The 16,187-nt window shown below is 38.0% G+C and overlaps 2 protein-coding genes across 2 annotated transcripts in view; one reads left to right on the top strand and one right to left on the bottom strand.

The window, feature by feature from the left end:
- The window catches only part of LOC126263634 (DNA replication licensing factor MCM4), a 48,306-nt gene extending 42,913 nt beyond the window's left edge, over positions 1 to 5,393 (bottom strand). The window contains exons 1-3 of the mRNA XM_049960727.1: positions 5,279 to 5,393; positions 3,225 to 3,879; positions 2,978 to 3,141 (exon numbers count right to left, since the gene is read on the bottom strand). Of these exons, the coding sequence (XP_049816684.1) occupies positions 2,978 to 3,141; positions 3,225 to 3,867 (807 nt within the window). The 5' untranslated portion in view covers positions 3,868 to 3,879; positions 5,279 to 5,393. The remainder of the gene's footprint in view (positions 1 to 2,977; positions 3,142 to 3,224; positions 3,880 to 5,278) is intronic.
- The window catches only part of LOC126263635 (1-acylglycerol-3-phosphate O-acyltransferase ABHD5-like), a 284,682-nt gene that overhangs the window by 186,995 nt on the left and 81,500 nt on the right, over positions 1 to 16,187 (top strand). The window lies entirely within an intron of this gene.

The raw sequence follows: 16,187 nt of genomic DNA, 5'->3' as shown, positions 1-16,187 counted from the left end.
ACCAGCCCGCTGGCAAGTGGTCAAACGTACCTAATGTGAATAGTTGTGACAACACGCTAACAGCAAGCAGTTTATTGTTACGAAGATTAACATAGTCTTCGCCCTGCGGCCTTTTGACATATTTTTGCTATTTGCAGACGCTTTTGCATGCATGGTGTTTTGTTGTTGTAAATTGCGCATTTCCTTTGCCACTAAAGTTTTATTTTTTCCTCTCTTTTATACTTTATTGCTGCAGTATCATTCTCCAGTAGCAGGATACAGTAACATTCTTTGCTAGAGGATCAATTCATACCAGTCAAAATTACAAAAATTTAACTGAGAGCTAAAAGAATGAAAAATGCCCGGAATTACGAAAAATTCCCAGGTTTTTCCCGGGTCGTATACACCCTGTAAATACTACAGCACTTGGGATGCATGAATCACAAAATAAAATTGCCAATATGTCAGCTAACACAGACCTATACTACAGATCTATCTGTTAGCATCACCTAGAATCTGTTTTTGAGAAAGAATCATTAATAATATTTCAAATCTGACAGTGCAAAACTGTTGCACATAATCAATAACAGAAATAACTTTGCAACAAATGCAAAATTATTAACAGAAATATCAGTGTGTGGCAAAAAAAAGAATTTGATGAAAAGGCCACCCACCACAAGTGAATATTTCATATATGAGTGGCATACCATGTACTATCATCCTGTTCGCTGCCTTCAATTTGATATGGTGACACACTGACACATTCTGATCTATTTTGTGAAGATGTGCAGCATGTGGACACCCATTTGTGAAGTTTTGCTAAAGCAACAAATGCTAGCTACTTCTCTTAAATATTACTATTGGTGCTAAGTTACTCATACTGATAATTATGGAAACTGGGTCTAGATTACTTTGTATACATGGATTAGGGAGAAAAACAGCTACTGTTTTTATCTTAAGACTTCAGACAAAGCATTTATATATCTTTATACAGACCACTATCAGCTGTCCAGACAAAGTCAGGCTCTACCTAACACAAATATTACAGTAATCCAAAATTTACATTCCCAAGTCAAAATATTCTGATAAACTGTAGGAGTGCTAGTGAGGTATTTGCCTATATCTTTGAATATTAAGGGACTTTCAATTTTCTGCCCAAAACCCAGTAGCAAACTGTTATAAACTTTTGGGTAAAAAGATCAGGGCCAGTGGCATACTTACACGTTTTGTGTAGCAATGTTGTCAACGCTCAGTGCGAGATATGAGAGGAATGAAAGGGCATGTTTTTCAAAGAAAGAGAGAGGAATACTGTCACAGTCTCACGTCAATATACCACAACCTCAGAAATTTTAACACATTACAAAAAATAATTCAAATATTTGTGGCAACCAAAATTATAAATTTAATGGCTACTCAATTCACTCACAGCATTGTAAGCAGTGCAATTAGGTTCCAACTTAATCACAACCTTGAAATTTGTGACATTTGGAAAAAAAGGTAACATTTTTGTGACACAAGTGAAGAGAATTTCAGCAATAGGAATTCTCTCTCTCTCTTCTCACCTCTCAATAGTTATGTGGAAGGCAGCATACCACTGGCTAAGTGGAACTGAGGTGTTGCCGACCTAAGAGCAGCAGAGAAACATCGCTCTGACTGGTACTAGTCCTCATCTAGACATGAAGGACTTCTGCACCAGACTCCATTCTAAATCCTGGAGCGCAAATAGTCTATATGAGAATTTTTTTCACTTCTAATATTATGGCTGTTAACTGTGCAATCCATTCTGAATTCTCACTTATTAGTAAGTATAATTACTGACACTTGAGCATGAGAATCTGCAGGTGCATAAAGACACTCTCTCATTGGATACTTTATCCACGCACTGGCACATGTCCTTCTTGTGTTCCTGTCACTCGTCTTGGTGAGCATCACTAACACTGACCCCACACAATGTGTATTTAATGGCACTGCCCCTGACTGAAGACTCTTCTTGAACATTCATTTCCAAAGATGTGGATTGCCAAGTGAGAATTTTTTACACTATTAATACAGTATGTACAATCTCATCGTGTATGAGCAATTTTCTTAATAAAATTCACTTCAAAATTTACATTGAGTGGAAGGCAATAATGAACTGATTGATGCAATGTACCACATAAAATTCAAGTAGTGTGGTCTACCAGTCACACCAATACTTGTCAGTTAGTAGCCTTACTTGCTAGCAGCAGTCAGCACATGTATGGAAGCCTTGAAAGGAAAATGTTTTAGCAGAACTTATAGAATATGTGTGCCATAATAATCACGTAAGTCCAACACCTTTCCAAGACAATACTAAAGGTATGGTATGGTGCTGGCCAAGCAGATAAGACTTCCGATTCATGAAATTCTATTTTCAGAGTACAGCCTTGTGAACAGATAACATAATTCCCCAAACCGACCTATGATTTGGGAATAAACACAAAATATCATGAAGAATGGAAGTTTATAGAGAGAAACTAGAAACCGGTATGTACTTTCATGCTAGATAAATGCATCGGTTTCAAACCACACATTATCTGCATAGGTAAGTGGGTGCCTTCAATGAACTACAAACGTTTAGTAGCAGAACTATATGTAATTATTTTTAACACTGGAATTCAACTGAAAAGGGAAAAGAATAAAGATATAATGGTAAATTGGTAAAACGCAGAACAAGTGACTACTGAACAATCTCAGACCATGAACCATGCTCTGTGGGGACTGTGATGGAGGTAAAGTGAATAAAGGTACTACTAATGCACACAAAAAACACAAGAAAAAGGAGCTAATGTTGACAGAAAGAACAAAAGTAAACAATGTTCCCTACATGGAAGTGCTGCTACTTTAAGACCATAACGTTTGTAGCCTTTTTATGGTGTTTCAGGAACTATAAAACAGCGAGAAAATATGTATGTCAATTTATAATTATTTTATTGTAAGTCCAATTAGATAATATAGATATAAATGTTTATATACTCACTGGTTCTGCATTCATATTCACTTGGCGAATTCTCTTGTCTGTCCTTATGTCAGATCTCATTCTAATTGGTGTGCCTCGAATACCTGACCGAGGAGTCCGTATTGAGGAAATTGAGCTTGGGGTGCCATAGTTTAACGGTGAACTTAAATCTATTTCTGTCATACCTGTCAAACAAGAAAATTAATAGTAAATTACATATTACTAACACAAAATAGCAATCACAGGTTTGACACTTGTATACACTTACCAAAAGGACTCGATGGATTAAGACTTATTGCTGGCGAAGCAGGCGGAACTGACTGATGATCTGATTCCGAAATAATACTTGGATCACCAGTGGTTACACGTCTCCGTTGACGTGGTGTCCCTACACCAGTGGATACTGAAGACTTTGAGGGTGTGTCCCGGGGACGCCGCCTGGAACTAGTAGGTGTGTGTGTTGGTGGGCCTGCTCCGGCTGGTGTACGTGGATTATCACTACCTGCTGCACTTGTCCCATCATCCAGATTTTCTTCAGCTGTTGCTGATCTGCGTTGACGTTTAGCTGGTGTTCTCTCCGTTGACGCACTGCTTGGTCCTTGTTCAGCAGCTTGTTCAGGTGAACCATTTTCTTGTTGCTGTGGTCTCCTTGGAGTACCTCGCCTTGGTGTTCCGCGGCGCGCTGGACTCTGTGTATCTTCTTCTTCCACTGGCTGTACCCTACGAGGTGTAAGCAATCTAGAAGGTGTACCAGGCGCTTCTTCACCTCTTTCACGACGCCTTCGAGGTGTGCCCCTTCCGGGGGTAGAAGGGGCATCCCGTGATTCTGAACCAGCCCTTCCTCGTCTTCGTGATGGTGTTCCATCCTTCCTTGCAGAAGATGGCTCAGAATCTTTAGTTGGTGTTGGCATTATAGTTTATGGCTACATAAAAGAAAATCATTACCAAAACATAGTTATGATGTAAATCTTAATTCTAATCTCTAACCCAAACAATGTCATAAATCATTAATTCTGACAACATACTTGATATTATAAGGAATTTAGTGAATAGGAGAAAGGACAACCAGCCACAGAACTGGACATCATCACTACTGAACTGAATGAAAGGGCTATAACTGATGAGTCACAGGTAGCAAACGTATTTAATAAATATTTCTTAAATATAGCAGAGTGTATAGGGACAAAAAGTTACTCTCATAAGAATCACTCATACAAATGTATCACCAATGTCCCCTGAAATTAGGAAAATTAAAAATTTCTCAAAAATGAAAGCTCATTTTGCTTTGACAGAGTTTCAATAGAGTACCAAAGATTGGTTACGATATAATAAGCCTGGTTTATCCGAAATTTTTAACATGTCACTAACTCCACGCATTGTTAAACCCCTCTATAAGAAAGGTAATAAGAGAGATATCAATAACTACAAACCTGTTTCCCTTCTGACATCATTTTCCAAAACATATGAGACGGTGATATATTCTAGAACAGTATCTCATCTTAACAACAACAAAAATAATATCTATAGCGTGCCATAATTTGGATTTCGGAAGAGCTGCTCTGCTGACAATGCCATTTACATGCTCACTCATCTGCTTTTGCAAGCATTAAATAATAAAATGGTACTGGTCAGTATTTTATGTGACCTATTTAAGGCACTTGAATGTGTGAAACACAGAATTCTCCTAGATAAAAGTAATTTTTATGGGTTTTATGGTATAGCCAACCAATAAATGCCACATCTAACCAAAAGAATGCAGAAAGTTGTACTACGTAATTCAACTAATATAGTCTGGGCATATAATTCTGACTGTGGATAACTCACATGAGGGGTTCCCACACTTCGTTTCCCATTAGAGTAAACAATCTTATGTATAATACACAACAAGCAGAATTATGTTCTGGGGTAACTAATCTTTACGAAAGTCTTCCTTGCTTACAAACATGCTTTAAGAATAATAAAGGCTGCAAACATACTATCATCTTATAAACACCTATCAAAGAAATTGGGCACTTTGACTACTGCTTCACAGTATACATATTCCCACATAACGCTTGTTGTAAATGATCATTTACACTACAAAAACAATGATGAACATAACTAAACTACCAAATGGGACAATGACATTCATTACTACACATTACAGTTCTCTTCAACATAGTAAAGGGCGCACAATACTGGAAGAAAATTTGGAAACAAACTAAGTTTCCCCTTACGAGTCCTTCCACCCCAACTGTTATTGTAAATCGTAAAAGGTGGTGAATTGAAATTAGTTACAGCTGCATAACTTATAAGGTTTCAAAACATTACATTTCTACTTACCCCACGCTGTATAAACGTAATACACAACAAACTTTACTAAGCTTCACCACACATCTATTCTCCCAAGTCGCAAAATACACACAAAGCGCGGGAAATTCGCGCGCGCTCAAGAGCTTCAACGGAAGACATCACAATATAAACACAAAAGCTACAATTCCACGAACAATTGCCATATCGAGAGGGTAATCGATCAGGAACACGGCTGTTTAAAATAGTGACCGTGGCAGTTATCATTTAAACTTTTTACTCCATACATTATACTTCGTGGAACTGTATATATTATTCACTTAACTTGGAAGCTGCAGTCCTAGTTGCCACCAAATATCATACTAGCTGTTACGATGCTTGCTGCAAGACTTGCTTTATAAATGACAGTTCGCACTTGACAAAACAAAGCAACGTCATGTCAAAACATTTCACTATTGATTACAAATAGCGGAATTCACACAAGCCGTCTATGACACTGAACAGTATGTCACCGCCAAGGTTTCTCGGGAACAATGTTTTGACTCCGACGTTGCTGACAGGAACTATGTCGTCATCTGCAAAATCATTTTGATCGCTCTCATTCATGTTACAACAGTTGATTCTGTGCTTCCGTGTTTTCTAAATATTTATTTCATATTTTTGTTTTATTTTCATGGTATATTGCAATTGTCTCATGACGACCTGAATAATTTTTTCCTTCAGCGTGATTGTATTAGATTATTTGCTGCTTAGGAAAAAATTACATATTGGATAAGGTAAGGAAGCTCAATGTCTTTCCCTATAAAACTTGTCTGGCGCGTTTTTACGTCTATATTTTCGGTAGCAAATAAATGTTGATATTTACAATGCTGTTTCTCTTCTCAACAATTTACCATATGAAAAGGATCAAAAACACCCATTATAAAGTTATTTTGTTCATCAACAAATTATATCACTGTTTAATTGCTAATTCCGGAACTATACCGCGACTTTTGTGTCACGGATGTTACCTCACAACCTCACTTGCACCGGTCGGTACTAGGCTCAGCGAATTGACATCACGTAGATGTACCATCTAGCGCGAATTTTCGACCATTTCATGGTGACGTCGCCTGACTTTACGTTCCATACTGTTGACATACAGTGTTAATCTGCCTTAAATCATTGTTATTTGTGAGTTCGTAAAGCTCTATTCACCAGTTCCCTCAGCCCAGTAACGATCCGTGATATTGAGATAATGAGGTACCATTCTAAATACAAGAATTCGAAATATAATATCTGAATTAAGGAACCAGTAGTGTAAGGGTAGTGTAGCTGTGGTCTACTTTTAGTATCTCACCTTGGTGCTCTGAGGGATGTTAGGTGCAAAGCAAACTTGGTAACGAATGTTGACAAAATTCGAACAACCATTCAAGTTGGAGAGTAGAATCTATGAGACTGGCGATGTACCATCAGAATTTCGGAAAAGTATCATCTACACAATTCCGATGGTAGCAGGGGCAGATGACATCAGCTTCACAGTTAATATGCCCAAGTTGCTGACAAGAATAATATAGAGAAAGAAAGGATTATTTAGTATCTCTTAGATGATGATCAGTTTGGCTTTATGAAATGTTAATGAGGTATTTCTCACATTAGGCTTGATAATGGAAACAAGACTAAAGAAAAATCAAGGCATCCTCATAGGTTTCATCGACTTAGAAAAAGCGGTAGACAATGTAAAAGGTGCAAGCTGTTCCAAATTATGAGTAAAATACGAATAAACTACGAGGAAAGGTGGGTAATATATATATATGAAGAAGGAACAATAAGATAGAAGATCAAGAAGGAAGTACTTGGGTTAAAAAGGTTGTAAGACAGGGATGCAGCCTTCTGCCCCAGCTGTTAAATCTATACATCAAGGAAGCATGAAGAGTGGCATGACATTCATGGTGACTATGATCCACTGATGACATTGGTAATACTGCTGTCCTCAGTGAATGTGAAGAAGAAATATAAGAACTGCTGGACAGAACCAACAATCTAGTGACATAAAATGTGGATTTAGAGTAAACTGGAGAAAGGCAAAGGTAATGAGGAGTAATAATTCTCTTGGAGAACATCATCACTCTAGCTAAAATACTTTGAAATGGATTAAATTCAGTCTTGACCGCTATAAAATATTTATTTGTATTTCGTCCAGAATGTAAGCACTTTCAGATCATTCAGTCCATGATGGTAGGTAGTGGCAGTGAACAGAAAACGTGTTGTGACTCCAAGAACATCAACTCGGCATTTGTGGAGCCATGTCACCAGCTCCAGTCACTGCCCCTGACTACTGTCATGGTATAAATCGTTCGAAGATGGCCACAGTCTGACAAAAACAGGTTAGAATTATTAAAAAAATGTTTTATGTTGTCAAGGTCGTTTTTAATTCTATTTAAAGAGAATTGGCAGAGGTGAGAATAGCGATGAACTCAACACAAAAATTGGTGGTCATGAAGTAGATGAAGGTTCTACTACCTTGGAGGTAAAATTGCCAATGACAAATGAAGCAAGACTAGCACTGGCAACGAAGACATTCATGCCCAGGAGAAGTCTGCTGGTATCAAACATAAGTCTCAATTTTAAGAAGAAATTTCTGAGAATGTAGTTTTGAAGCACAGCGTCGCATGGAAGTGAATCTTGGTCAGCCAGAAAATCAGAACAGACGTGAATCGAAGCACTTGAGATGTAGTATTACAGAAGAAATTTGAAAATTAGGTGAATTGGTAAGGTAAAGATTGAGGAGGTTCTTCACAGAATCGGCAAAGCAAAGAACACATGGAAAACTCTGACAAGAAGAAGGGACAATATGTTAAGACTTATATTACAACATCAGGGTTCAGTATAGGTTTAAAAACTGTATAGGAAGACAGAGATTTGAATACATGCAGAATATAATTGAGAATGTAGCGTGCAAGTGCTTCTATGAGATGAAAAGGTTAGCACATGAGAGAATTTGTGGTAGCTCACATCAAACCAGTCAGATTACTAATGACTCAAAAAAATTCTTTGCATATTTGTTAATTAAGGTCTAAATAAAAGATTGTAGCTGCAGTTGTTCATAACAGATAAGTTACATGACAGAATGAATATTTTCAAACTTTTATTATTTATCCATTAAACACAACTGTACTGTTGGCATTAGTTACTGCAGTAAGCTATACCTGAAAGCCAAATTCACAAAGCAGACTCAAAGCAGCTCCCACATACGCAATTAGTTGTTCAAATTGTTAATGTGGCAAGATGCCACTCGGCTATGGCTAAACAGAAACAATCCTTTGGTTTAAATCAAAGGAACCTGTTCGATAAGCACAATGTCATCTTATGACTCTTATGTATTCAGAAAACTGCATGCAGTGGAAACAGATAGAAAAAGGTTTGGCTCTGACAAGTGAGTCTTGGGCATGGTTTTTGTTGAAGTGAATAGTTATAACAAGGACCAAAGGATTCATCTCTAAATGCCAAACTGAATGAACTGTATCTTAGACTATAATTTATTACAAAATACTCCACAGGAAGAACAGCACATGATGAACAAACGTAGTAGTTAATTCTATCACATACAGGGGATGAGTAGAAATCGGTAACATGAAATCCATATAGTAAAATAGTGACAGAAACTGAATGGCGAAGTCCACGAGGAAGAGAAGGAAATAGTCTGGGAACTAACCAACGAGAATATTCAAATAAATTAAGAAAACATTTTCACACTGGATATGGTTATTGTGTCGTTCTGGTGGTTTTAGAAAAATACATGCAAGAACTCAAATAACTGACTCATGGATGAGCCATCACCTGTCAGAGCTTGGTTTAAAATGAGACCCCTTATGCTTTAACTGAAAACGCATTTACTCCTATCTCATCAATAACATCTTGCCTTGCTCTGCTGCTAGAACTTACCAACTTTAAGGGGCGAAAAGACCAGCTGCGACTTCAGCAATTGCAGAAGGCATCTGAGCTGCTAGTGCTGCCCACGACTTGCACAGAATTTGAGTTTCTCGATTTGGTCCCCATCCAGACAAAGAGAACTGTAACAGCTCAGTCCCAATCAAGAGTACTGATCTGCTTCACATTCTAACTGAAAGAACTTTGTTCCTCTTCATCCCAGCAAAGAGTACTCAACTGCTTCATATCCCACCTGAGAATACTTTAAAAACGTCGCTCCTCTCATCTGTATGTGGAAACACCATCAAAAATTACTGGTTGTTCAGCTAGACAGATTTTTAGAAACATCGCCGCTGAGAGGGAATGTAGTAAACATTTCCCTTTCTCTTTCTAAAAGTTTGGTATTACTTGAGACTGTCCTAAATTTTTCTGTTAAAACAAGTCTTCAATAATTTGGTGCTAGACTCCCACCTGGAAAAAATGTGAAAGCCCTGGCCAAGGCAAGAAACTCATCTTCTGCATCTTCAAAAGTCGACAACAGTTCTTCCGCTATGACTAATTTTCAAGACATCGTCCAGCAATGAGTGCGCTATTTCCTATGTCAAAAGCTCAGATCAGTAACCACGAGGATGACGGTGGCGAAATTCAGGAGCAGGCTAATTTGCGAGATAACTCTCTACGTCTTCCACAAGGTCCTACAAGCAGTCCAAGCTAATGCCCAAATTATCCAGAAGCATCCTCCTGGCTCCCCAGGCCATCGCTATCGGTAATATGGTGAAATTCAAAAGGATCCTAATTTGTACACAATTGTCTCTGCAAGATATTATCCGCACCTGGCCCAACTGCCTAGAATCTCTGGAAACAGTCTGTGCTCGGAATCACACATGATAATGCAGTGAGCAGTCAGATGATGGATGCCAGTTGTGAAATGTTTAGAATAACACTATAATGCTGTAAATCTAGTCTCTGATGACCTACAGAGAAGGGAAGCTCTTAATAAAATCATGCAGATTTTAAGAAAATGACAACATTCTGCAACAGAAATGCCATATGAAATAATACTGTAAAGGGGTGGCCCAATCAAGCGTGAAAATACGGGTACCACACCGTACATGGATATATTAATGAGAGGAGGGGGTCATCGTTTTATAACAGAAACAAGAAGTAACAATAACAATTAGGTTTATTACTGTAAACCATCAGCATATAAATTACACACTGAGATTAAGTCAGTGAACATTTAATAAATGGACAGGGATTTTAATAGTGAAGTCTAACTTTGATACAGGTGGGTGAATATAATGAAAGCACAATCAAGAGAATAAATCGTGGATATGGCCAATGACGACAAGACTGGTTCGTGGATTAAACGAAGAACCCAGAAAATAAGTATGAAAACCATTAGAATCGCCAAAATGCATGTTGGGAGCAACTAACAGGCTGTGAACATTAAAACTATGAAATTATTCCCGATGAAAGTTAACTAGCAGCTCATTGCATTCCTAGCTCATTCTTACCGCTCTTATGTAGTATGACTGCAGAAGACGGTGGCGGTAGTGGCTGGGGATTCTGAGTCTAGCTCACCCTCTGTACAGTGTGTAAACTTTTAGATGGCAGACATCTCCCTAGTCCTGAATCGGTAGAAGTCGGTAAACGTCGGGAGGTTTCGGTAGGCACGCAGTTTCGACTGCTGCCAACATTACGTAGCTGACTGTGTTGTACAAGGTAGCTATTGTCGTCTGCTTCGTTATTGTTTTGCGCAGTACTGTTCTGCGTGTTTTTATTGTGCAGTTGTGCTAAACATTATCAAAGTGAGTGAAGATGCAGTTGCTGGCCCATCTCGGGAGTCGCCAGCAACCCCTACCGGTAGGCCTACTTTTACAAGAAGCCTTTCGTCTGCTTTCATGTAAGCATGACGCGCAATTTGTAGTGCCAGCACTGCAACTGGTAGTCGTGCCTTCTCCCCCCCCCCCCCCCAAAAGGGCCCACTCCCCTCCCCACCCCAGCCAATGCTTGCTTCCTCCTCTCCCCGCACAACTCTGCCGTCTTACAGTTAACACACTGTACTCAGTACTAAAGTGCAGACATCTTTGGTGCGACAGCAAGACTCATGAGACCCTCACAAGCAAGTCTTTACTCTACCACAAGATATTCTTTGACTTAAGTTTCTGAAACTTGGTTGTTTCTGCCAGTACAGGAATAACATTGGCCAGTTGCAGCAGACCTTGTGAGTTCTGCCCAGTAATAATTTTGTACGTAATTTAAACGAACTCCTACTCCTGCAGATTTTGCTATAATAAACCAATGGATCCATGGCGTCGGGAGGAAGGCAAAAGCCTCTCCCAATCCATGACATGATTCTGAAGCTGATTAATCGAAGGGTTTACACATAGGCACACATGAGAATGTGTGTATATATCAGAAATAAATATTATGAACCAGTCAGAAAGCCAGTTTCAATGACTTGAAATAAACGTTCTTCTGTAGCGTGGCTACCTAGAAAATCTGCAGTTCTCATGCCTTACCATTTCTAAAAGCTGCACCTGACTTAGACATTTACTTTTCTTAAAAAGATTTTTATTGCAGGTAGCCACGTCCTCAGTCGCCTGCTGCAGAGATCTGGGATGGTGCAAATTGTGCATTCTTTACGTGCTTTCAAGAACTTTCCGAACGAATTTATGACTTCCCCTGTTCCTTTGAGTGAATTCCCTTGTTCTGTGGCTGTAGAAAACAGCAGGCGCTTGCCAAATAAAGGAAAGTAAGAGAAGAGGTAAATTAACTGAGCAGTCACTGATAGTACTGAATATTGGCTGTGGTTAGGATGCATCGTTAAATGGGCGATTACTTCGACCATAGGGATGTGCGTGTAACGTCATGAAATATGTTGCATAACAGTTTATGGATAAGCTGCCACATAACACAGCATCCTCCAAGAGTATTCGGTATTGGGAGGTGGGAGACGATGGACCACTAGTCCGCTAGTCCTGCTGGCGACTCACTTATCTGAGACGTGCAGGCACACTCTGAACTAGGTGATCGATTTGCCACCAACGGCCTGCCACACCGAGACTCAGAAAAAGTACTAGCCAAGATCTACTAACGTCCCCCTCTACACAGTGGGCGTTTGCTAAAATATGTTTGACCATGTTCTCTTGTGCCTAACAGAAATCAAAATTTGGCAAGGCTACCGTTTCTGAAAGAAAATGTAACACCGATTAGTGAGGGAAAGGCTTAAAACAAATTATCTCTGAGGACAACTTATTTTGCCTACTCGACTTTCAATTAAATTTACTTCAATTATCAAAATTGTGCCGTCATTTACATGTTGTTCCAACGAAAATGGATACCACAGGACTCAGGATGCAAAACAGTGAACTCAACGAACACTTTTGGAATAAATGAAAAAATGGTCGCCACACCAACTGGGCACTGTCTCTTCACTAAGTAATTAAAACTGTGAACAGCAATGAGTAAGGAATAATTTGAACATATGTGGCAACAGAAGGCTTCACACACGTCTGCAGTAACAAAACACATCACGAAATAACAATGAGAAAGAACTGCAGTTATTGTGATGCTCATTATGAAACACAATTAAATTAATCTGGAATAAATAAATCTCACACTAAGCAACTGGAGGCTGCCTACTGTTATGCTGAAGAACTGCATAACCTCACAGTAGTGTTTACTCACTTTTGTTAACTTGGGAATTGGCACTGAAACACGAAAGAAAACTTCAGATGACTTTAGAATTATTTAAGTAAAAGTTCTTCCGCTGAATATCAATACAATTCCAATGCCAAAATTTGAACCAGCGCAACACCCAAAACAGCATTACAAGTTAATGTAAATTTAGCAAGTATGAATAATAGTTTTCTTTCACATGAAATCTTTAGTTTGAAGTGCCAGAAAATAATTTAAGTTCAGAAAATTGAATTTTCTTTTGATCTACAAAAGTAACTTTGCCTCTAAACAATATTTATATCACCCATGAGGTTACTGAGGCGCATTAAAAAGTATTTTTTTTTGTGTTTTCTAAATTATTAAGAAACATGGGACGAAAATGGCACTGAAATTAATTTTGAAATATTTCTTTCCTTTCAAACAAACAGCACTCAGATTGTTTCAAGGTTATCGGTCCCAATGGATTAGGGTAGGAAGTCAGCCATGCCCTTTCAAAGGAAGCTTGCTGGCATTTGCCTGAAGCGATTTAGGGAAATCACAGAAAGCCTAAATAAGGATGGCTGGACACGGGTTTGAACTGCCGTCCTCCTGAATGCAACTCCAGTGTGCTAACTACTGTGCCACCTCGTTCGGTAATAATGACTTGGGATAATTATTAGATTAAAGTTTCTAAGATCCTGCAGTAATTATTTTTAAAACTAAAAGTTCATCAATATCACTGAGTAACGCTGTTACAGTTCTAAAAACGTGAGCTAAGAGGAACAATCTTACAGTCGTTTGTTGTTGAGGAGATGAAACCATAGACATCTTCGACATTGCTGCAGTAGATCCAAACAAAATTTGCGATCGGCGATTAACTAAGCAATGGCCATTGACAGAGCAGGATCTTAATATGAATGGAACTGCCTTTTAATCTGTTTACACTCGTCAACTGCTGTTGTGTTGCTAATTAAAACTTCTCCTCACATTGACTTAGCACACAATTCGCGCATCTGATCACATCAGACTCCACAGCCAAGTGCCTGTGCAGTGCACACATTCTAAAGTCACTACCCTCACATCCAGACACGCCACTACACAGTGCGTTTTTGCTCTTTCATACATGTCATTAACATTTCCCTGACCCAGTATAAGTTACAGTTATTTACATTATTGTTTACATAGATCTATAAACATTCTTTACACATACAAATATCTTTTAAGATTCACAAGAAAATCGAAATGCAATATTTATAGAATACAATGGAAAAAATTTTAAGAATGTAAATTTGTATTAAAGTGTTACATATGCCCTACATTTCATCGGTCTATCGTGAAAAGTACAGAATCAGGAAATGTCCAAAAAAAAAAAAATAATGCTTATACAGATGTGCAATTAAACTCATGTGTTACTCTGTCTGAGTTGATGTGTTCGTAATCTTACTCACTATTCTCTGCATCGCTTTTCCATCGAAATAGAAAACGAAACAGTCCACAACATAAATACAGGAACATCATACAATTGATGGCAATAAGCCTTCAGATTCAGAAAAAATGTACTTTGTGTATCTGAACGAAAACAAATATTTTTAGTATCAGTGGTAATATATAACATAAGCATAACATTTCTAGCTTTGCGTTTCATAAATGAGAAAAAATTACTTACAGCAAATTAATTAATTATTTTTACCAGAAAATTATCAGTTCAAATAAAGTCAGCGTAATTAACATCTCAATACACATTTGCCTCTCAACAAATTACATTGTACAATAAATAAAATCATCCATTATATCTAAAAATCATAAACTGTTTAAAAATAGAAGAAATATGTAGACTGACATAGTCAGTCCTTTAGAAAATAAACATTCTGCTCTGTGAGCAATGGTATATTAAGGTACAGCATCGGGAAGAGCCGCCAGTGGATCAGTGTAGTTATAGCACTGTTGTTTGCACCACCGCAGCATGTCACATCTAGCTTTTGTTCATTCAGTGGCACCATATACAACATCCAAGCGCATTCCATTCACAAATATCACTCCGGAATAATCACAAATAAGTCCATTACTCACCATCACAGTGACATACTCAACATTGTCCATTTCTGCCACAAACACTGGTATCTGCAACTTATACAACTCGTTTAAGTTCATCAATAAATTACAGACACATTACACGTTTTATAAATAAAAATTTTACATTCGTACATTTGTCAAACATAATCACAATATATAATTACTAGTTCTTGTACTCTTGCCTTGGCTTGTAGTGGCCTAATATTATTGCTTAGCTTTGGAAGCAAAACTTTTAACTCACGAAAAATTGTATTTAATGATCATTTATGCCAAAGAAATAATTACTGAAAAATTACTTCTGAGAACTTCACATTTTCTTAGAAAGTTTGTAACTAATACCATTTTAGATTTACCACATTATGGATCCATAATTTTCAGTCCAATAGGTAAATAATAAACTGGATAGGTAAATACTAAGCTTTAGTACGAGGTATGGCAATATATTTGAAGCGTCTGTTACATATAAATTTAAGTTGGATATCCCACTATCAATCTCGCTTGACTTTTGTCGGTCTTAATCAACATGAGATCACCGAACTTGTGCAGTCCGTCCCTCAAATACATGACAATGCATGAGCTATGCAGTTGTCAATGCCGTTTATATACTGTATATCACAGTCAAATTGACGCAAGAACACTGACGACCTGGTCAGTCACTCATGCGACAAATGGCATTATTTGAGGTAGGAAAGAGCTTTAGAGTCGTTGTGATAACTTTATCCTCCCGTAAATAAACCTTATACTTTTTAAAACGATGGCTAAATCTTCTTTCTCCGACATCGTGTAGTTGTGTTCACATTTCGACAATGTCCATTCGCTCGTCAGTCCAAACAAAAGGTGTGTTCTTTCTTAACAGGTTGTTCAAGTTTCTGTCGTTGAACGCTTGCCCCTGTATAAAATACGTTAGAATCCACTTAAACCAAGGAAACTTTTAAGTTCATTCTTCGTTTTCGTTGGAGGACAAATCTTTATCGCCTCCATCTTCTGTGGATCTTTAGCAATTCCTGGCATTGTGACTATGTGACCACGAAAGTTAAATTCTTTTTGTGCAAATTCGCACTTCATAAGATTGGGTATCATTCTGCCCTTGCATATTTCATTGAATACTACATTCAGTAAATTGCAATGTTCCTCTCAGGTGAATGTAGCCACCAACAAGCCATCACCCTAAATGATTGGCTTGGATCTTAAAGATGCACCTAACAAACTGTCAATAGCTCACATTAATACTGAAATGGATATTTCTGGTCCGATTGATATGACTGTATACTGCTAATACCTGCCTGCGAACAAAACT

This window comes from Schistocerca nitens, chromosome 6, assembly GCF_023898315.1.
Source record: "Schistocerca nitens isolate TAMUIC-IGC-003100 chromosome 6, iqSchNite1.1, whole genome shotgun sequence".
Taxonomy (NCBI): domain Eukaryota; kingdom Metazoa; phylum Arthropoda; class Insecta; order Orthoptera; family Acrididae; genus Schistocerca; species Schistocerca nitens.
Note: the sequence above shows the minus strand (reverse complement) of the source record. Positions and strands in the feature narration are given on the sequence as shown.